We start from the raw sequence: 20,790 nt of genomic DNA, 5'->3' as shown, positions 1-20,790 counted from the left end.
GGGGGCCTGTGGAGGCCACCGTGGGCAAGGCTGTGCTGTGTGGGGAGGTCCCTTCAGATGCCGCCCACCAAGGGGGAGTGGCTCACACCCGAAGCCCTTATGCGGACAGGAAGCCTGGGGGCGGGAACACCCTCTGGACAGAAGGGCCTGGAAGGGGCAGGGCTCCCTCACAGAGAGGGGGACCCTGATGCACAACCCCGCTGCGCCTGCCCTATCACCTAAACAATACCCAATGCTAGACTGAAATCCCCCGGAGGGTCCCATGCCCGCTCTGCTCCGTGGCTGTCCTACCACGTCCAGGGGATGGTGGGACGTCAGCGTGGCCTTGCAGGCTTCCACCAGCCCTGAATAAAGACGCCTCCCTTGGCCTGTCCTGCCCATCCTTGCATACAGGGGCACATACAGGGGCTCGGCTGGGGTCCTGGGAGCCCCTTAAGGGGCAGCCTCAGGAAAAGTTGCTGCGAGGCTCCGGAAGGAGTTTGGCTTTTAACCCCAGGGTAAGCCCCAGACGGGCAGCCCTTCACCGGGGTCACCACCTCCTACCCTCCCTGGGGGCTGCTCCAGTGCTGGCCAGGGGTGGGCGCGGGGTGAGCCAGGCACGTGGAGACCCCACGCCCAGGCAAGAGGGGCTGAGACACTGAGAGATCAGCACGGAGCCTCATGCAGGAAGGCCCAAGGGAGACCTCCCACTGTACCCTAATTCGGGACTTTGGGGAGGGCAAGGCACCTCCTCCAGCGGTTACCCCAGGACAGCAGCGTAAACTGGGACGTGGGCCCCCAGGGTCCTCCCGCCCTGAGCCCACTGCTGAGGACGGCTCCTCCTCGTGCCGGCCCGGTGTCCCCGTCCGTCCTGCCGACGGTTTCTGGGTTTTCAGGCTGCGGTAACATCTTTCACCTCAACGCTCCCACTCCCTGGAGGGGAGAGAAACCAGCTCTGGACGAGATGACGCGGGGCACTGGCCTCATTAGCTGCCTGGCAGCCTCCCGTGCCAAGGGAGGGAGTGGTGGTTTATTTTTAAGATTTCCATTTATTCAAACGAGCCCCAAGAATGGTCAGGAGCAGCTCAGGTCTCAGGCAGGGAACCTGGGGCTACGAGAGCCACCCAGTGTCTTCCCAGGGACCACAGGTGCCTGGGATAGGGCAGGAGAGACGTCGAGCTACACCGGCCAGGAGGGCCAGCCCAGGCGGGGGCCACAAGGACCTGGAGAGCCGACCCTTCCTCCACGGTCCCCACACCAATCATCTGGCTTGGGCAGAGAGCTAGCCGGCCAGGACACTGGCTGCCACTTCTGTCAAGGAACGACGGCAGGCCCTCCTGACCTCCTTTCCCAGGACGCTGCCTCCTTGTGGAGAGAGGCCACCACTTCACGGGCAGATCCTAGAAATCCAGGCCAAGTGAGGAGCTTCGCCCTGGAACGGGAGGAGGAGGAGGACACACACCCCCACCCCGCCCCCCGCTGCAGCCTCCAGGCCAAGCTGGCTGCTGGCCGCTGTCGGCAGGGACACTCCCCAAATGTGCAGGAGTGGCCGCGCTCTCTGGGACGTGCAGAGGACAGAACGTGCCTGACCCTACAGCTCTGATGACTTAGCAACAGGCCCCAGAAAACGCCGCCCCAAGCCGGTCCCTGCCACGGGCAGGCACCGTGGCCAGGCTCCTGGCGTCCTGCATCCTCCCTGCCCCCACCTTCCCCTGCTCCTTGCTTAGCGGGTGCTATGGAGACCACACTATAGAAACACCCAGCTGAAAGCATTTAAGACCCACAGAACGCTCCCACTTAGTCACCCTGGGCTGAACAGCCCTGTAATCCGAGAAGACAAAAGTGATCAGAACACACGTCTCCTCTCCTCCGTGGAGCAAGCCAGTGACTCAGAGCGGGGGAGGGGCATTCTAGAAAACACCCGAGGCTTTGGTTTCCCTCACCGGATAGGCCATCGTGGCTTTCCCACGTTTCTCAAAACCCCAACGCTGCCCCTAACCACTGCAGCTGGTGAATGACAGCGGAATCCTTGGGCCTCAGCTGTCACCACTAGTAACCATTACTCCAAGGAGACAAGGAGGGGACCCGATTAGCTGCGATGTACAGGAAGGTACAGCCAGAATCTGCCGCCCCCAAGCTGCATTCATTCAGCCACGGGGCACCTTCTGGGGGCAGCCCTGCTGACCGGGCCCGTGCCCACTCCCTGGTCTGATGCACCTGGCACCCAGGCCAAGAATAGGGAGGACAGCCTGGGTCAGTGGGTGAAGCTTGGTGAGGGCTGTGGCAGCGGCTCAGTGGATTGTTGGAGGACCCTTAAAAATCTCATTTAAACACAAGAGCTCAGAGCAAGGCTCGGGAGAGGGCAACTGCGCCCTCCTGCCCACGGTCCAGCAGATGCAACAGCTAGCAGGCAGCTCTGCGGGGAACGTGCTGTGGGCACACCCTTAGGCAGAAAGTGCAGTGCCTCTTGCAAGCATCAGGGACCCATGGGCCCCGGGCTTCCCAATTTCCTGAGAAAGGGCCCACAGCCATCACCAGATTGGGGGGTGGGGTGGGGTGGTGGTGGTGGTCCGTGACCAAACAGATCCCACTGCCCACGCCCTGCGCAGCACACTCACACGCTGGCGTGTCCAGAAAGGATGTGCTGGGAGGGGTGCGCCCATGGGCATCCCCATGCCCAGACCCCAGGAGAGAACGTGGGGCCACTTCTGTCCACACCAGTGGGCTGGACATGCTGACAAAGGCTTGCGGTCCAAGGGGACGGGGTCTCAGCAATCTGTGAGCACGCTGAGCCGAGGCCTCGGGTGGCCACCAGGGAGCGCGCCAGGCCTCCAGGACCCACGCCTTCCAGGTCTGGGGTCTGCTCTGCTGCCCTGGGACCTGGAGGAGGATGGAGCCCGGGCTCCTGTGCCCACCTTGCTGGGTGGTCCCTGCCAAGTCTCTGGACCCTTTGGGTCTCAGTTTCCTCAGGGGCTGAGCCAGATCGTCAGCACCCGACATGGCAGCCCCTGCCTCACGTGATCTTGGAGGTTCTGCAGGTACAAAATTCACATCCAGCTTCAAAGACTCAGCAGAAAAACAGGAACGCAGAACACCTCACTAGTATCTGTTACAATGATTGCGTGTCTAAATAACACTCTAGACATGTGCCGCTAAATAAAGCACTTCACCTGTTTCTTCTCACTGTTTTACATGCCCACCTCTCAGGGTGAAAAGACAGGTGCCGTGTGCCCGGTGCTGCCCCCGAGAGCCCTCCCAGCTCTGACAGCATAAGATGCTCCCGATTTCCCACGGTGCTATCCAAGTAGGCAGCCCAGTCTGGAGGGGAAATTGTGTGGCTTGATCTGGTGAATTGGGGGTAGGTCTGGGGGGGACCAAGGGAAGGGCAAGAGTCCCCCAGAGGACTGAGAATCCTGATACTATCTGTGGACACAGAAGCCCTAAGAGGGCGCAGTGGCTTCTGGCTTCTCAGTTGTTCTTTTCCAGGAAGACCCCTAACTGCTTATACCGCAAGGAAAGAAGATGTCCCACTGCTGGGATGCGGTGCCTTGTCCACAGACCGCCTTTCACACTGAAGAGCTTTTTAAAATGAGAACAGCAGATGCATAAGGGGCTTAAACCACGGCCATCAAACTCCACGGGTTAACAGGAGCAGCCTCTGCCATTATCTTTTTTGAAGATCTAAATTATGGTTATTTTGTTTTTGCTTTATTACACACCCCTTGAAATAGAACAAATGTCTCTCTCCCCTTTCTCAGAGGGCAATCTGGAGGCGCCTTCCGGAACAAGGGAGCCCAGTGAGGGGCGCCAACTGCAGGAACCGCCTGCTTTACTCAGCACAGGCCCCGGCAACAGCCACACCCCACACCCAGAACACTCGAGGCCCCACTCTCTGCGTCTCAGAGAGGGAACGGGGAAGATGGATCAGGGCAGAGGAGGGGGCCCCTGGCAACCTAAACCCCAGCTGGGTGGGTGGGCCCTCTGCCGTCCCAGCAGCAGAAGCCTGCCTTGGAGCTGTCAGCAGCTCCAAGTGCTGGGCTGCTGAGAGCCTGGCACTGGGCCGGCAGGGACCATCCAGGGCCCTGGCCCTCTGCGCTCGGGCAGAAGGTTTGGCCCACACTGGGGGTGACCCCGCCCCACACCCACGCCCATCCATCTGCCTCCAGCCTTCTCTTCCTGGGCTCTCCCCTCTGCTGCAGTCTTGGCGGCCCCTCCCCTCAGAGCTCAGAGCCTACACAAGGGGTGGACAGGGCACACTGCCTCCCCGTGGCCCCCACCGGCCGGCCACACACCAACGCGAATCCCAAAGGCACAGATGACTGCTGGGTTTTCTAACAGTCATGGTGTCCCTTGGAGGACGAGGACTCCTGCCTAATCAGAGCTGGGCTGGGGGTGGGGCCAAAGGAAACAGAAACGGGAGAAATCCTTGGCCAAGCCCCTCCGGATCTGTAAGGGGGTCGTGCACCCAGAGCCTAACCAACTCCACCCAGCACTGCTTCCCAAAGTGCTTCATCCGGGATGGCTCTCGGCACCAGTCCCACCCCAGCCCGGACCCTTCCGTCAGAAGCCCTGGAGACCGCCAGCCAGCCAGGGGCCGGCTGTCCATCAGAATCACCCCGAAGCTTTGAGAACCTGACAGGCTAAAGTACAACCACGCACCCGCATGCCTGGGGAGGGGGACCCTGGGCCAGAGACAGGGCGCCAGACGAGGCCTGTGACCACGCCCTGTCAGACACACGGTACGTCCTCCACTGACTGTCCCCTGTGGCTGCCTCCACAGAGATGCGCGCTTCGGTCAGTGCCTGGTCCGGCGAGCACGGCAATGACCAGAGGTGCAGGGCGTGACCTCAGCCGTGTGGGCAGTACTTGGTGTGCTCCCTACTTCTAGAAAAAACCCTCTGTCCTAGTTTGTGCCCCAAATGCCTCTAAGTGCCTGTTCCCTGACCTATAATTAAAATCAATTCTCTCGCTGGAAATCCCAAAACACAGTCTCAATTATCAGCAGTTCACGAAACTGGCCCAGTCCCACTCACGGGGAGCCCATCCCAGACGGACTGACAGACAGACAGACACGCTCACGGGGGACAAGGCTCCGCCCCATTCAGGAGCTGAGGTGCCTCGGGGGAGGTGTGTAGGTGCTCCAAGGGTCAACCCCTGCCTGGCAGGTGCTCGGGGGCCTCTCTACCCTCCCTAGCGAGCATCCTGCCCACACTGAGCTCCAGTCAGGGAGGGAAAACACATGGACCAGGGGCGCCAGAAGGCTCACAGGTGACCCCAGGGATTGACCCAAGGAAGTCCACCCATCCTGGGACCACTGAGTCAGCCCACACCTGCATCCACTTGTGGGAGCCCTGGGCAGCATATCCATACCTAGAAAACAGAGCTGCATGGGCTCCGTTGGTCTGGGGTCCCACCTCCTCTACCAAGAGGCGCTGCGGCTCACGTCAGCCCAGGGGCTTCTGTGGCTCGGTGATGCCCAGGTGTGGCCCCTGTGCCAGCTGTGGGGCCCAGGCCCACACCCACCTACACATACTGCCCACTGGGCTACATGTGACCCAGGCCCCGGTGAAGGTCCCCGGAGTGGAGACCCTGGGGATACAGAGGGGGCTTCAAGAGAGCGGGGGGGGGTGGGGCACGGGTGCCTGGGGTCCTTCCCCACCTCCCCAGGGGCCCAAACAGTCTGGAATCCTGCCCCCACTTGGTGACAGCGTGCAAACACATCTGCTTGGAGTAAGCAGGTCTAGTGGCCAGGATGTCCTGGGGGTCCAGGTGAGGCCAAGCTCTCCAGGGCAGGGCCATGAACTACAGTCTGGACGGACAGAGCTGCCCCCACGGCTGATACGCTACAGGAGTGGACTGCGTGAGAGCTGGGGTGTCGGCCGTTCTACGAAATGGAGACAGGGAGAACAGAGTCCTGCTCTTCCTCGGGAAAAGAGTGTCTTGGGCTTCCCTGGTGGCACAGTGGTTAAGAACCCGCCTGCCAATGCAGGGGACATGGGTTCGATCCCTGGCCCGGGAAGATCTCACATACCGCGGAGCAACTAAGCTTGTGCGCCACAACTACTGAGCCTGAGCTCTAAAGCCTGCAAGCCACAACTACTGAGCCCAAGTGCCACAACTACCGAAGCCTGTGCGCCTAGAGCCCATGCTCCACAAAAAGAGAAGCCACCGCAATGAGAAGCCCACGCACCGCAACGAAGAGTAGTCCCCACTCGCCGCAACTAGAGAAAGCCTGGGTGCAGCAACGAAGACCCAACACAGCCAAAAATAAATTTAAAAAAAAGAGTGTCTTAAACAGACCATTTCCTGTGACTAGCAGGACCTCAGGCAAGGCGAGGGGCAGGGCCGGCTCAACACACCTGCCCTGCCCAGGCATTTCCTCTAGGGGAAACAGTGGGGAGGGGAGGGGCTGTCACACCAAAAGGTGCCTAAGGCCCTCCCAGCCCCCAGCAGCCACACCTCAAAGGAGACCAGGTCCTGGCTCCTGGCCAGGTCTGCAAAGGTTCCAAGAACCAGAAGGAACAGACCCAGGTGCCAAAGGACCCTCACATGCCCAGGTGGGCTGGGCACCTCCACAAGGCCACCAGGTAGGCCAGAACCGTCCACGGGACAGGTGGCCAGCATGCCTTCCACGGTCTCACAGCACACTGGGCACCCACCCCCTCCGGCACAGACGCGGGATGAGGGACTCTGAGGGTGCCCCAGCCTGGCCTCTCAGGTTCAGCGCCACCAGGGAACAAAAAACACACTGGCTGGACTGTCGCTGGAAAGACAACCACAACCGGAATAACATCACATGCCACCTATCACCGCGTCAGCAGCCTGGGCTGGACGGCGAGAGGGACAGCGTGGAACACAGGCCCCAGCCCTCCCTGGGAGGAACTCGATTACTGGGGGAGAACCACTGCAGTAACACCCTCAGGAGGCCAAGGGGCAGGTAGAGAGGGGGTTGGGGTGGGTCTGGGAAAGACAAAGGAAACCGAGGAAGTGCACAGAACGGGGAGGGGTGACCTCGCTTTGCTCAGGCCCCAGGGCCCTTCCTGCTCTGAGATGGGAGGAAGGCCGAGGTACACCCCTCCGAAGCGGGGAAACCGAGAGAGGACATGGAGCTCACCGTGACCGCACGGCCAGTGCACACGGGGCACAGCTGGGATCCAAACCCAACGGCCAGGGCCTCATGGCTATGCCCAGGCGGTGACAGGCCACAGGGGGGTGAAGAGGAGGCCCCTGAGCGAGAGCCTCAGGGCAGATACCCAGAGGGGACTGGGCCTCAGCGGGGGCAGCAGGGCTGTGCTGAGGATACAGGGCAGAGGGGAGCCTCAGTTGTGGGGTGACCCTTGGACATGGGAAGAAAGGTCAGCACTGGATGTCTCCCAGGTCCCAGGAGGCCAGGCTGGACATGGCTGGCCTCACCAAGCTGGGGAACTGCTGGGAGGCCCCCCCCAAGGAGAGAACCACCACCCAACTGCCCATACGGAAAGACTAAGGTTTGCAGAGCCTGTGCTGTGTCCCCCTGGCCCTGCGTGGCTGGGGGAGCAGATCCCACCCTCTCGGCCCTGCAGGCCCAGACTCCAGAGTGGAGCAGTCAGGGCTCTCCAGAAGAGACAGGTCTTGCAGTGGGTGGCAGGGGCTCTGGGGCAAGGGGAGTGGGCCACTGGGAACCACAGGCAGCAGAGCCACGATGACCCAGGCCTGTGTGGCTCCAAGTCACGTAGGAGTGAACACCATGGATGACGCCAGCCCACACGCACTGACGTCTGCCCGGCCTGTTCCCCTCCCAGCCACAGGATGCACCGGCCGCGACACGGTCCCTTCTGACGGCTCTCAGCAAGCTGGTCACAGCAGCACCAGCTCGTCCAGGGAGAGGGCCTCAGCACAGGACGGAGCCTCCAAGTCCATGGCCATAAAGGGGAACGAAGCACGGGTACGTGATGATAAAAAGGAACGAAGCACTGACACACACACGTGGACGAACCTCAAAAACGTCACGCCGAGGCCAAGAAGCCAGACGCAGGTCACGTGTCGTCTGATCCCGGTCATGCTGCCGGGGGGCGGGGAGGGACCGGTGAAGACGGGCTTTCTTTCTGGGGCCGTGACAACATTCTAAAATGGACTGTGGTGACAGTTACACAACGCTATACGAATGTACTCAAAATCAAACGGGTGAGTTATATGGTATGTGAATTACCTCTCGATAAAGCTGTCACCAAAAAAAAAAGCACCTTAAGGAGCGGGGGGTGCACAGGCTGAACCCCTGGAAAGCCAGCCTCCTGTCCCTGTCACCAGGCCTCCAAACCAGTCCCCAGGGTTCCCTCAGATAGGGCTCTGAGGAGGCCACTGCCCTCCCAGGCAGCGGGTCAAGGTTTTCAGGAAACAAAATGGCAAAACACGTCAAGGATGGGACAGAACAGAAAAACGGACACACACCAGTGCAGGTGTCTTTCCAGCCCCGACCTCATGACCCTCTGCCAGGCGCACATCCCGGGCGGGGGTGACTCGGGAGGGTTCCCTGCAGCAGCGCTCTTGCTGCGGTGAGGGGAGGCCTTGAGGTGGTGACGGATTACAGACGGTCACGAGACTGCGGATTACAGATGGTCACGAGACTGTGGATGTGGGGAAACGCATCTGACTTGGGGAAGGGATGCTACAGAGAGGCGGGAGTTGAGTCACTGCGACTACATGAGGAACACACCTGAGTAAGGGGCTGCAGGAGACTGGCGGCTGCTTCCCACACGGCAGGTTGCGGTTCTCAGCTGCCGCTGCGCCCCCCCCCCCATCCTCTCCACTGGGTGCCCCAGGCACAGAGGGACGCAGAGGCCGGGCCGCCCCGGGGGAGCAGGAGGCCTGCTCGTCTATGCCGCACTCAAGTGGGCAGGACCGGCCTCTTGGCCCTGGCGTGCTCCAGAGGTGCTTGCGGGCAGCGGTGTGGGCACCATGGGGCATGCGCGGGCACCATGCAGAGGGCCCCAGGCAGTGCCCCCAGGCTCACTGCCCTGATCACTGGCAGGAAGGGTGGGGCTTCAGGAGGTGAGGGGTTCACCCCAGGGGTCACCCCCATGCCTGTGCCCACGGGAAGCTTCCACTGCCGACCACTGGGGGCTATCCTGTTCCTCCTTATCTGAGACGTGCGACCTTGGAGAGCAGCGTCTGGGCCTGATCTGTGTCAACTGGCTGCAGGGTTCTGGTGAATCAGGTGTATCAGGGCCGTGCCCGTCACAGGCCACGCTGTCCTAAATCCTTGCCCCTCACCACAGCACGTAACGCCTACAACCAGGGCTGCCCCTCCCGTGCCCTGCAATGCCACCTGCCTCACGCAGAAGAGTCACTGAGATGCTGGACCAGCCAGCATCTGCCTGCCCCGGGGTCTCTGGGTCTGTGCTGGGAGCAGGCATTCACAAGTCAGTCAGAGTAACGGTCTGGGATCTCTGGCCGAGGTAGGAATCAGAGCAACAGGCAGGAAGATTCCGTCTGGGTTCTGCTCCTTCGGTGGAGAGCCCTCTGGCACCCACCGAGGCTACAGGATGGGACTGCTGTCCTGCTGGCTCTGGGACGCCGGGCACCCAACCACCCAAAATCCCCCAGGAGAGCGGAGCCTGGCTCTGCCCAGTTTCATCAGGAGGGATCAGCCTCGCCCCCCCGAGACCCAGAAGGGTGAGTGCTGGGGACAGACAAGAGCGCCTGCCCTTCACCGCTCACTAAAAGGCCCGAGAAGTCCCAAAACCATAACCGGGGACCCAACACTCCTGTGTCCCCAGGCAGAGCCCCCAGCACGCGGCGGCCGAGTCCCACCTGCAGCTCCTTGTCCGAGTACTTCTGGGGGTTTTTGCTCCCTTGGCTCTTCTTGCGGAGTTTCTTCAGCTCGGCCTGGCACTTGTCCAGTGCATCACCTTTGCTCCTTTGCTCCGTCTGGTATTTCTTCAGCGCAGCCTGAGATTCAAACAACAAAACCACGGGCAATGAGCTGGTGCGCCCCTCCCGCTCTCAACTGGGTCACAGCGGCCCGGACCCTGTGGACGGCAGGAATTGTGCAGCTGCAAACCTGAGGCCTCAGCTCTGCCCACCCTGGAGGCAAAGATCAGGGCTGGGAAAACCAGCCAGCCTCCCTCTCTCCCACCGAGCCGCCTCGCTCTCTCCCACCGCAGGGCCGGAAGTGCCTCAGGTCAAATCATGTAATGAACACTGACAGAGCCCAGCCCCTCGCCCTTCTTGTCAACCTGGGAGAGGTGACAGGGCAGGGTCAGGGCATGAAGAACTCCAGGAAACGACAGCGGGTCAGAGGAGTTCACACAGGTTCCACAGGGCGGCTGCCTCACATTGTTTTTACAAAAAGCGGCCGAGAGGCGGGAGTAGTGGAACCTGGCATGTGGGGCATCAGACACAAGAGTCCACTCACGGGGTCACATTTAGTTTCAAATGGGCATGAATGTCAGAGGAGCTGCAGGAAACCCACAGGATGGAGAGCTCACAGGAAGATGAAAATCGTTCAGACAGGGAAGGATTCACACACAGCAGAGCCCAAGCAGCTCAGGGTGACCAGCAGGTACAGGGTGGGGGCTACTTACGCTCAGGTACCTGGAGTCCAGCTCCACCTTCTGCTCCAGCTGCGTTAGCAGCTCGTTGTGAAAAGACTTCAGCTGGACATGGAGAGAAAACAGCCGTCAGCTCCGACGTGTGGCTGCCCCGGGAGAGGGGGGGCGGTCACCACGACCATGGCACCTGGGACGCTGGGCACCCCAATGGGCAAGAGGAGCTTGTCTGATCCAGGAGCCGATGACCCCGCAGCGACAGGTGGGCCCCGCGGGGCCAGGCGGCCCCGGGAGTGAGTGCTGAACTGAAGCCTGGCCTTCGACAGGCATGGAGCCTCGCTTCCCTCGGGGAGACAGAGACCGCCTCCCCACTGTCCCTGCTCTCCCGTGCTGGTGGGTAACATAGGCATAAGCTGACACGAGCCGTAGACCTGCTAGGTCCTGGCAGGACCTACAGTCTCGGTGCACCTGTGCTTCCCCAGGCCACCACTCGAGATGTCCCCATGTGGCCCTGCGGCCAGCTGAGAATAACACCCCATCTTGCCCGTGTCCTTTTCTTCCAGGTCCATCTGTATATCCTCAGCCCCCATGGTGGTCACATCCCTGGTGTGTGACTTCTCTCTCAGGCCCTGGGGACACCCCCACCTCTCTGGGTATGACCACAGGAAGGCACATACTTCCCTAGTGGATGCACGGCCACAGCACATGCCCGGCTCTTCCCCTCGCCTCTAATAGCACCTGCTCACCTGCATCTGCCCCTCCCTCCCCGGGGGTCGTAGTGGGAGGCTGGGACTCACCATTTCTTCCAATTGATTTTGAATCTGCCTGTGGACTTCGGCCATCTGGAAGAGAACGTCCCCTGGGAGGCAGATGGCAGGAGAGAAAAGCAGGAGGAAAGTGAGCTACTCAGAATCAGTCTTATCACTCCCTCCACGGCTGGGGAGCAGGTACCAGTGGGCCAGGCACTGGGGTTGCTGTGGTCTGGGGACCGGCGGGCAGGGGTGTGCTGGGGGCAGGGGGAGGGGTGCCTCTCCAGGTGATGCTGCCAAGAGGAGATGGGAAATTCTAGAATGACAAGGATACACAGTGGCTTGGTGTCTCTGGGGGTTTGGGGGCCTCAGGCATCTGCACTGGATCTGAGATTCATGGCAGAGGTAAGAAGACCGGAGACCCTACGTTTGCAGGTTTCAACCCTGCGTGCGACCCTGTGAGCACATGCATCTCCTCTCACAGGCGCCAACCACCAGCGGCCCACCTACCTCGGGCCCAGGCAGAGGTAGCCACAACACGTAGCCCCTGTGCGTCCCGGGACGTGGCGTGGAAGGAAGGTGGCCGTGAAAGGAGGGACCTCACGGCCCAAGACACGTCATGGTCAGCAGAGTCCCGACACCCACCCCAAATCAACACTGTGGAACAGAAGCTCCGAGCTGGGGCACTCATGGTACCTGCCTCCGAAGACCCTCAGGGCCACTGCCCACACCCACAGGGTCAGCGTGAAGGACTTCCTTGCACAAATGGCTCATTTCCTCCTCTACAGAGGGTGGGTCTGGAACGGGCAGTGTGAGCTCCATTCATTTCATTGGCAAATATTTGCTAAGCAGCCCTTTCTGGCGGCAGGCACTAACCATGCGCTGTGGCCACATGGAGGAGGGCCCGCCCCTGCCCTCGGGGGCAGTCACCTGCTGACTAACCCTGTCCCAAGGTGCTGCTTACGCCAGGACGACCCTCCCCTGCTCACATCCAGGCCACTCAGGGGTCACGTGACCCAGAGGATCCTGTTGGGGGCAGCCACAATGAGCACCTCTGGCCCCCATGAGGCCAGCCAGAAAGCAGAACAGTTCCTGTGGCCCCTGCCCTAATGGGGTGACGCTGCCCACCCTCCAAGGTCACAAGGACAGCACGTAGATGATCCCCTGGGGTCGCCTGCCCTCCCAGAAGCACAGCTGGGTTCTGGGGACGGCCAGCTCCCGGTCATCGGGCCGTTCGGTCAGCTGCTGGTGCTCTTGTGGCCCTGACGACCACAGAGCACGGTGATCACCACAGGCAGAAGCCTTAGGGACAGATCGCCAATCCTTGGGGCAGGCTGCCCGAGGTCAGTGGGCTGTTAAATGGCCGCAGTGCTGGCCTCCGCTGGCAGGCCCCGGGCCCTGCCTCCCAGGGTCACTCTGTCGCTGGAGTGCACGCGAGGGCGGCCTCTCCAGCCAGCGGGTGCCCCGCCCCCGTCTGAGTTCTGAGTTCTCACTCTCAGTGCGCTGCTGGGCTGAGTGCCCAAAGGCCTGGCTTCGCCTCGGATGCACAGATTTCTGTCGAGGGAGGAGGAGGAGGGGAGAAGAGTGCTTCCGAAGGAGCCCCGAGGGTCACCTGTCAGCTGGGAGGAGCCACGGCGTGCCAGGGGCTAGGCCCTGCAAAGCCAACCGCGTGTCCCTGTCAGGAGACAAGGTGGGGGGAGTTCCCTGGCGGCACAATAGTTAGGACTCCATGCTTTCACTGCTGAGGGTGCAGGTTCGATCCCTGATTGGGGAACTAAGATCCTACAAGCCATGGGGTGTGGCCAAAAAAAAAAAAAAGGGAGACACAGGCATGCTGGTGGGTCCCCTCTGGATGGGGTCAGACCACACATAGTTGTGGTTCGCTGGACCCTGGGCTGAGTGTCCAGCAGGCTGCCTGTGCCGACAGTGCGAAGACCCCTTCCCAGGCGCCACATGAGGAAGCACAGACCCCTGGGGGGCCCAGGCTGGCACCCAAGGCACCAAGTTGCTTACAGCTACTGCAGAGAGAGGAAGACGCCCAGGCCCAGCCCGAGGCTTCGAAGGATGCTCGCGGTCAGGGCCAGTGCCACGCCGTGTGAGCGTGAGTGAGTGGCTAGTGTCTGTGTGGTGTGAGTGGGGGAGGGCATGTGTGTGCCAGCGTGTACACGTGTGTGCGTGTAGGTGCACAGGGTGCATGGGGGTGAGTGCGTGCATGGATGCAGGGGTGTGGGTGTGAGCGTGTGTGGCTGTGTTGGGCGTGGGTGTTGAGTGGGTACACGTGTGGCTGTGTGTGTGCGCCTCAGTCTCCATTCTCTCTCCCCGCAGCCCTGGGGTGCTGCTATGGCCCCGTGGACGCGCGGCTCCAGGAAGCTAAGTGACCGGGCTGTGACTGGGTGGGCCACAGGGATCAGAGCCGTCCACACAGGTCTGCCTCTAGGACCATGCTTGTCCATGAGCCGGGAGGGAGAGGACGGAGCGGGGAGATGCACGAGCAGGGGCAGACACCAGAGCTCCTGCTGCACAAATCCCCTAATCCAAAGTGATAAGCATTTACTGAGCGCCACGCATGCTGGCAGGGCCACGGCCACCAGCACCAGGGCACAGGGGGAGGCCTGTCGCGGGCCCAGAGTCCCTGGAAGTTACTTTCCACTCAGGCTCCAAATGGCAGCCTGACCTCAGGCCTGACAGTGCTGTTGGGTGTGGCGGGGCAGGGGGGGCGGCACCTGGGGACAAGAAGGCCCCGCCCCCACCGCAGCTGCCTGGGGGCAGCATGGTCGATGGTCAACCAACCATACACTGAGGGCTGAGCTGCGGCTGAGCAGCCCCAGCAGGATAGGATGTGAGTCTCACTCATCCTCTCCTGGCCCTGACCCCACTTCTACCCCATCCCGACCCCAGGGGGCGGTCTGTGAGTCAGGGAACTGGCCGAGGACAACAGGGGACAGAAGGTGCCTGGTCCCCGCCCTTGGCTGAAAAGGAACCACCAGGACAAATACAAGCAGGCAGCCCAGGGGACAAGGCCAGGCTGCCACCACCCTGACCTGACCTGCTCAGACCCGCAGCTGCCGAGTGGGATGAGGCTCCCGGCACCACCACGGCCTTTCAGCATCCCCAGATCCGATATGCTTGGAGGGGATGCTGTCCTGTTTGTCAAGGGTGGCACGCACAGAAAAGCCAGACCCACAGGTCACCCTCTGGCCCTGTGGGCTCTCTCAAGGGACATGAAGTCCATAAATAAGACACAGAGCAAGTGGCACCGTTGGTCACGCTTGAGGCCCCAGAATCGTAAATTAGTGTCCGGATCAAACTGAACACATGCATTTCCTTGAACGGCCACACAAAACTAGTTGAAAGAAAACATTTGAAAAATAACAACAACAAACACCAAGTCCTTTAGATAAAGAATTCCTGTTGCCAAGAAGAGTGTGTGAAGCTTCTTGAGGATTCTGGACACTGCACCGCATCGCCTCCGCCCACCGGAGCCTCCGCCTGTGTCCCTGCGCACGCATGCGGGGAGTGGGCACATGCTCTGAGCTGCAAGCCAGTGGCTGCCACAAGCCGGTCCACACGGGGAATTTTTAAGGTGCGTTACACAAGCAGCTGCAGGAAGCCACGTGTACATGATGGTGGTGTGAGCGTATGGACCCTGGAGCACTGTGGGGGCACTGGGCCAGCAGCAGGGGGCGGTGACCCCTGCCCAGGGATGAGGCTGTGCCCCGAACTAGGCTTCCCAGGAATGCGGGGGGCCTCAGGCATTGGCACGGACACTCTCTCGTCCTCTCACCCAGGTCCTTCCGGGTCCTGGGAGGCGGGTGAGTGAAGGTCCTTGGAGCCATGGGGCCGGCCAGAGCCTCCCCCCTTCTCTGGGCTCAAAGGCCAGCACGAGGTGGGGACACCTTCCCAGGCCCACCCCATACGTGGAGGAGGAGGCCACCGGGCTTTCTACCAGGCCTCATCTGGGAACCCAGGTCTCGGTCCACAGCACAGGTGGGCCCTAAACTCGAAAAACCAGGTTTAAAATAGAGCCCAGACCCAACCTCGCCAGAGCAAAGAGCGGGGGAGCAGGGTCATCAGTTGTCACCACCGATGGGACCGCCGGGGTCTTGAGGAGTGTGAACAGAGCGGGAGGCAGGCAGGTGGCCAGGCCCCAGGGCGCCACAGGAGGGGAGCGGGCAGGCCACCCTGGCACTGAGGAGGGGTTGGGAGCAGGCCATCGGGAGCAGGGACAGGAGAGGGCACACTTGGGTGCCATGAGGCTTCATCCAGGACAAAACCACCGACAGAAACACAGGCATCTGAGAACGAGGCGACGCCCTCCCACCCAGTGTTTACCCTGTGAGGAGGCAGCCAGGTCAGCAGTGAGTCACCTCCGGCTGCACACCCTTCAGCTCTGAGTGTAAAAATTCCTGGTACTCTTGGTAACCTTTAACACCAGCCTTGTGTCTTTGGGTTAAGAGTGGAACTCGGTACACATGGCAACTCCCCTCCCCCAGGGAAGGGGCTGGGGCAGCAAGCGCAGGAGCGCGAGTGCGCGCGCACGCGCACACACACACACACACGCACACACGCACACGTCGGCACATGCTGCGCTTCCTCACCGACACAGGCGACATGCTGTTCACCTCCCTCCCCTCCAACACAGTCTGGCTGGACACAGGCTGCTTCTGGCTGGTGTGGCTAAGACAGCACAACGTCGGGACAGCCGCCACCACCTTTGCTCTGCACGACTGCGGCCTGGGAGCCTGCGCATCCTACAGACGGTGCGTGTGCCCCTGAAGAGAGGCTGTGCGGCCTCGGGAGCCAGGGTGTGCCCTTGTCCCCCAGGGTGGTGGCCTTGCCCTTGGTGACAGGGGCAGAAAGAACTGGTCCAGCCTTCCAGCAGGGACAGGGCCCCCAACAAGGACACAACACTGGAGCTGGGGTGGCTGGACAGGGAGGGCTGAGGCCCAGGCCTGCGTAGCCCCTCACAGGCCACTCTGTCCTCAAGGAGCATCCACCACTCCTAATTCCAGAACGTTCTTGTCACTCCAAAAACCTGTCCCCATCAGCAGTCACTCCCCTTTCCCTCCAGCCTCGGGCAACCACTAATCTACTGTCTGTACGGATCTCCCTGTCCTGGGCGTTTAGTATCAGTGGGATCCCGTGACACAGGCCTTGGTGTCTGGCTTCCTCGCCGAGCATGTTTTGGGTTTTGAGGCTCACCACGTGGCAGTGTGGCAGGGCCTCATTCCTTTCCCAGCTGGATGACATTCCAGGGAATGAGCCGCATTTTGTTTATCCAGTCGCCCATGATGTCCATCGGAGGACATTTGGGCGTTTCCACTTTCAGGCCGTTACAAATAGTGTTGGCTGTTGTGATAATCAGCTCTCCTTAGGAAGCAGTTTTATTTTATAATAACTCTGAATTCTTTTTGTACACAATCTTCGCAATATGATTTTTGAGGTTTTTTCCCATCGGCTTAGAGCAAGAGTCCGCTAGCCAGCAGACCCTGGGGGGAGGTGAGTAAAAGGGGAGTCTCCAGCCAGTACTGTGAGCACGTGGGGGCTGGGGCCTCAGAGCCGCCAAGCCCTCCCAGGTTCCTCCAGAGCCAGACCGAGCCCTCCACTGCCAGGAGGGCGCCAGGGTCAGCGCCCCTCCAGGCGCCCACTGCCATCTCTGAGGGGACCGCTCCCTGCTCCAGGCTAGTCCAAACCCCCCTGGGAAGATGAGGCTGCAGATAGGAACAGGAATTGATTCCACAACGAGGAGCCCGCCTCTCTAGCAAGTCTGGGTGACTCAGCAACCCTCTCCCTTCCCAGCTGAGTGGGGAGGTTGGGGACTGTCTGCGGGGGACCCTCTGCCCCCGCTGGCCACCCCCAGCAGGAACTGGCTTCTGCCAAACCTTGGGATCGTGAGCCAGAACGAGCACCACGGCTCAGTCGCTCTGCTTCTTTTCCTTAAGTGTTTTATTTCACCACCGATATGAAAAAATTCCCAACAGACTCTCAAAAATGTTCACAGCCCCTGGCAAGCACCTCAGTACAAGGACAAGGTGGAGGGGCCTGGCACTGGCCAGTGTGAGTGCTGGCCAGCACCTGGGGACCGAAGGCACCCACTGAGGGGAGAAAAAGGCAGAAACTAGAGACCCCGTCAGCACAGAGGGGCCGGGGCGATAAGCTGGAAGGTGCAGGGCACAGCTGAGGAGGGGGAGGCCCAGGTGCAGGAAGGCCCCACACCCGGGAGGATGGCAGTGGGGCAGACTCTCAGCAGAGCAGTGTTGGCAGGACCACAGCTCACAGGAGGGGAAGGGGCGGAGCTGCTCTCGCTTGGAGCTCCAGGCAAGGTCAGGACTCGAGCAGGGCAGCACCCCGCTGTGATATGGCCCCGTCCTCTTAGCGGACGACAGAGAGGGATCAGCCACCCACCCCGGGTGCTCTCAGAACTTGTAGACGGTTCGGAGGAGCAGTCGATTTACACGTGTTCAGGGACGTAGGACCCACCACTGACATCTCAGACCTCAGAAACATTCAAGTGTTTCCCCAAACTGGGCTCTTTGGGAAAAGATAAAAGATTCCAGAAGACTAGAGAAAATTACAGGTACCAGATTTTTAAAAGGGACCGACTCTAGAAATTGCAGGTTGGTGTCTTCATGTGAGAGCTGTTACTGAGATAAAGGTGACCCGCTCGCAGCCTGGGGCACTCGTTCACCTTCATCGTCACCACACTGACGACTGCGCTGTGAGCACCTGCTCCGTGCAGGTGCCGCTCCAGGTGAGACAGTTAACCAGAGGCCCTGCCTCTGTGGTGCCTGCATTCTTTCCTGGGAGAGGCAGACAAAACGTGGGCCAGTGAGGAACGAGGAAAAGTGAGGGGCAAGTGGGCCAGGCAGGTCGGGAAGGAGGGCCGCCAGAAGGCCGGGAGGACGAGGATGCCTGTGGCTGCAGATGGCACAGAGATGGCGGGGAGGTCTGGCAGGGGGTCTCATCTCACTGATTCTCGAGCCCCAGACCTGCACAGGTGTGGCCCCACCTCCTACCTGAGCTCCACAAGGCACCAGGCAGTCCCCCAGGGCACTGAATACTGACACAGGGGACCTGAGTGTGGCTGGAGGCCAGGTCTACAGCCACACCCAGAGGGTTCCATCCATGGCCCGGAGATCAAAGGGGCCGTGAATTTGTTCTTATCAGCGCTTAGAAGACAGACACTCTCCTCTCAGCCCAACCTCCAAACCTCCCGAAAGCGGCCAAAATAACAGAGCGGGTACCCGCTCACCCCTCACCAGGTTCCCCGGCTCTCTTTCCGACACATGCACCCAGGTAGCCGTGCACACACTTTTTGGCGGAACCACCTGAGACAGTAGTGAACACCACGGCGTGGCCAGCATGTCAGCTTCTGCACCTGGATAGCACGGACTTGTGTGCACAGGCCCACGGCCATCCCGACCCAAGGACAGCGGCCACCGACACAGACCCTCTTCCTTCAGCACTCGCACCTCGGAGCCTGGGTGCCCCAACTCACTGCCGCCTGTGAGCTGCTCCCCAACCCTGGACCTCACGCGCGGCTCTTCAGGTCTCTGTCTCTCTCTGTCTCTCTCTGTCTCTGTCTCTCTCTCTCACTCTCTCTCTCTCTCAATAAGTCAGCGTACTGTTTATCTAAATGCTGCTCTGTGAGCATCTGGAACAAGTAAGTCATAAACAGGCTTAATCGTGGGTTATGAGGACTTAACGTTCAGCGGCACCGGAATTCTTATCTTTCCTCTGTGGAGTCGGGAGTCTTCAGCCTCTCTAATCCAGAAGAGTCCTCTCGAGTTGCATCTCTCACAATGCTGACATTTTTAAAGGCTCAGGCTGCTTTTCTGGTTTTTTCTTTCTTTTTTTTTTTTTTGCAGAAAAAAACACATGTTCTTATAATCTGCAAATGACAAGAAGCTGAGAGGGAGCGTGGATCTGGGAGACTGGGAACAAGCCGGGGTGGGAGCGGGGCTCAGGCCCCGGAGTCTGGCCGCTCACAGGCCGGCGCCCGGCAGATCTGTGCAGCTCCCCACCTTGTTCTATGAGCCGAGGGTGGACCAGACTCCACCTGAGGGCCCCTCCTGGGCCATAATGCTAGACTCCTAATCCCAAAGGAGCGAGGACAGGATTTCAGGAGAAGATGAGTTATCACCATTTAGGCTTAAAAAAGAACACATTTTTGCCAAAGCAACACAGACCCGAGAAAGCCTGCTTTGAGATGGTTCTCATGAAGACAGCCAGCGGCCTGAGCTGACCCCCAGCAAGAGTGAACAACAGCACGGGATGAAGAGGGTAAGGACCCGGCTGCCGGACCCCGGGGCTGGGCACAGCTGCATGGAGGGCCAGGTCCCCCAGAGCACTGTGACCCCCACAGCGAAGCATCACCCCCGAGATCAGTGTCCAGGGGGCAAGCCGGTGAAACTCCTAAAACCTGATTAACCCAAGAAGCGGGAGGAAGCTGGGGACCTGAGGTGGGGGAGGTCACAGAGGGCAGTTTCAACCTCTGCAAGGCACAGGTGGCTGAGCCCTGGCTGGGGGAGGGGTGGGAAGTGTGGAGGTGGGGAGGGGAGTCCAACACCACCTACGGAGGGGGCCTCCTCCAAAACCCACTGCCACAGAGCAGGACCACCCCCCAGGGCAGAGACCAGCCTCCATCCTGGTGCCCGTCCACCAGCCAGGGGATGCCTGTCAGGGGGGCCGCCTGGGGGTGACAAGTCCTGATGCCTGATATCAGATGCCTGATAGTCCAGGCATCTGCGGGAAAGGGCTCCAGGCCTGCCTGGGCTGACCTCACTGTCTCATGGGTTACACGTACATGTTTGTACCTCATCCCGGGATTAAATCAGTAAGACCACGTGTCTCCTGATTAGGGGGTTGGGCTGACAAGGCACACGGCACAGCCCCTGCCCCAGAGCTGGGCAAGTGTTTGCCCCTGCCAGTAACAGTGACAAGGACAGCCAGGAACCTGGGTGCAGCTCCACCTTGACACCAGCGGTCCTGCCACACACCCTCTCTTTCTTTAAGCAGGAGGATGGTGGGTGAAGAGGTTCAGGAACTGGGCAATAAGGTAGGGAAAGCCCCTGGCCCACATGCATGTTCCGTCCTTTTGAGGAGCTGGGCCCCGGCCGGCAGGAGGGTACCACCCACGTGTGGTCAAGGGCACCACTGGTGCCCTTTCTTCCCCTGCCTATGCCCTTCGTCCCTGATGCCAAAGTCAGGCCTGGGCAGGGGTCCCGAGTGCTTGGTCTCTTGCTCACAACCCCCATCCTCACACCTGTGTCCTTCCCACTGTGAGAGGGCCGTGCCTGTCTCTGGCCCTGGCCGTGAAGATGGGACACTGCACAGGGCTCTGTGGACAAGAGCCCGGGGGGCTCCCATGAAGGCACAGTGTCAGGGTGCAGGGGGAGCTGATGCTACGAGAAAGTGGGTGTCTTCAGCAGCATTACAAATGTGGTGAACGCTGATGAGAGCCCGGCTCCCCAGCTGCCTGGACCTGGACCTCTCAGACCATGCTGGGCACTCCCAGAGCATAAGCCTTCCAGGAC

The 20,790-nt window shown here is 60.6% G+C and overlaps 1 protein-coding gene across 3 annotated transcripts in view; it reads right to left on the bottom strand.

Moving 5' to 3' along the window:
- BAIAP2 (BAR/IMD domain containing adaptor protein 2) overlaps positions 1–20,790 on the bottom strand; it is a 70,246-nt gene that overhangs the window by 18,902 nt on the left and 30,554 nt on the right. For all 3 annotated transcript variants that reach the window (XM_082680027.1, XM_082680025.1, XM_082680026.1), the window contains exons 4-6: positions 11,303–11,364; positions 10,542–10,613; positions 9,769–9,906 (exon numbers count right to left, since the gene is read on the bottom strand). In XM_082680027.1, the coding sequence (XP_082536153.1) occupies positions 9,769–9,906; positions 10,542–10,613; positions 11,303–11,364 (272 nt within the window). The remainder of the gene's footprint in view (positions 1–9,768; positions 9,907–10,541; positions 10,614–11,302; positions 11,365–20,790) is intronic.

This window comes from Grampus griseus (assembly GCF_964374135.1).
Source record: "Grampus griseus genome assembly, chromosome: 20".
Taxonomy (NCBI): domain Eukaryota; kingdom Metazoa; phylum Chordata; class Mammalia; order Artiodactyla; family Delphinidae; genus Grampus; species Grampus griseus.
Note: the sequence above shows the minus strand (reverse complement) of the source record. Positions and strands in the feature narration are given on the sequence as shown.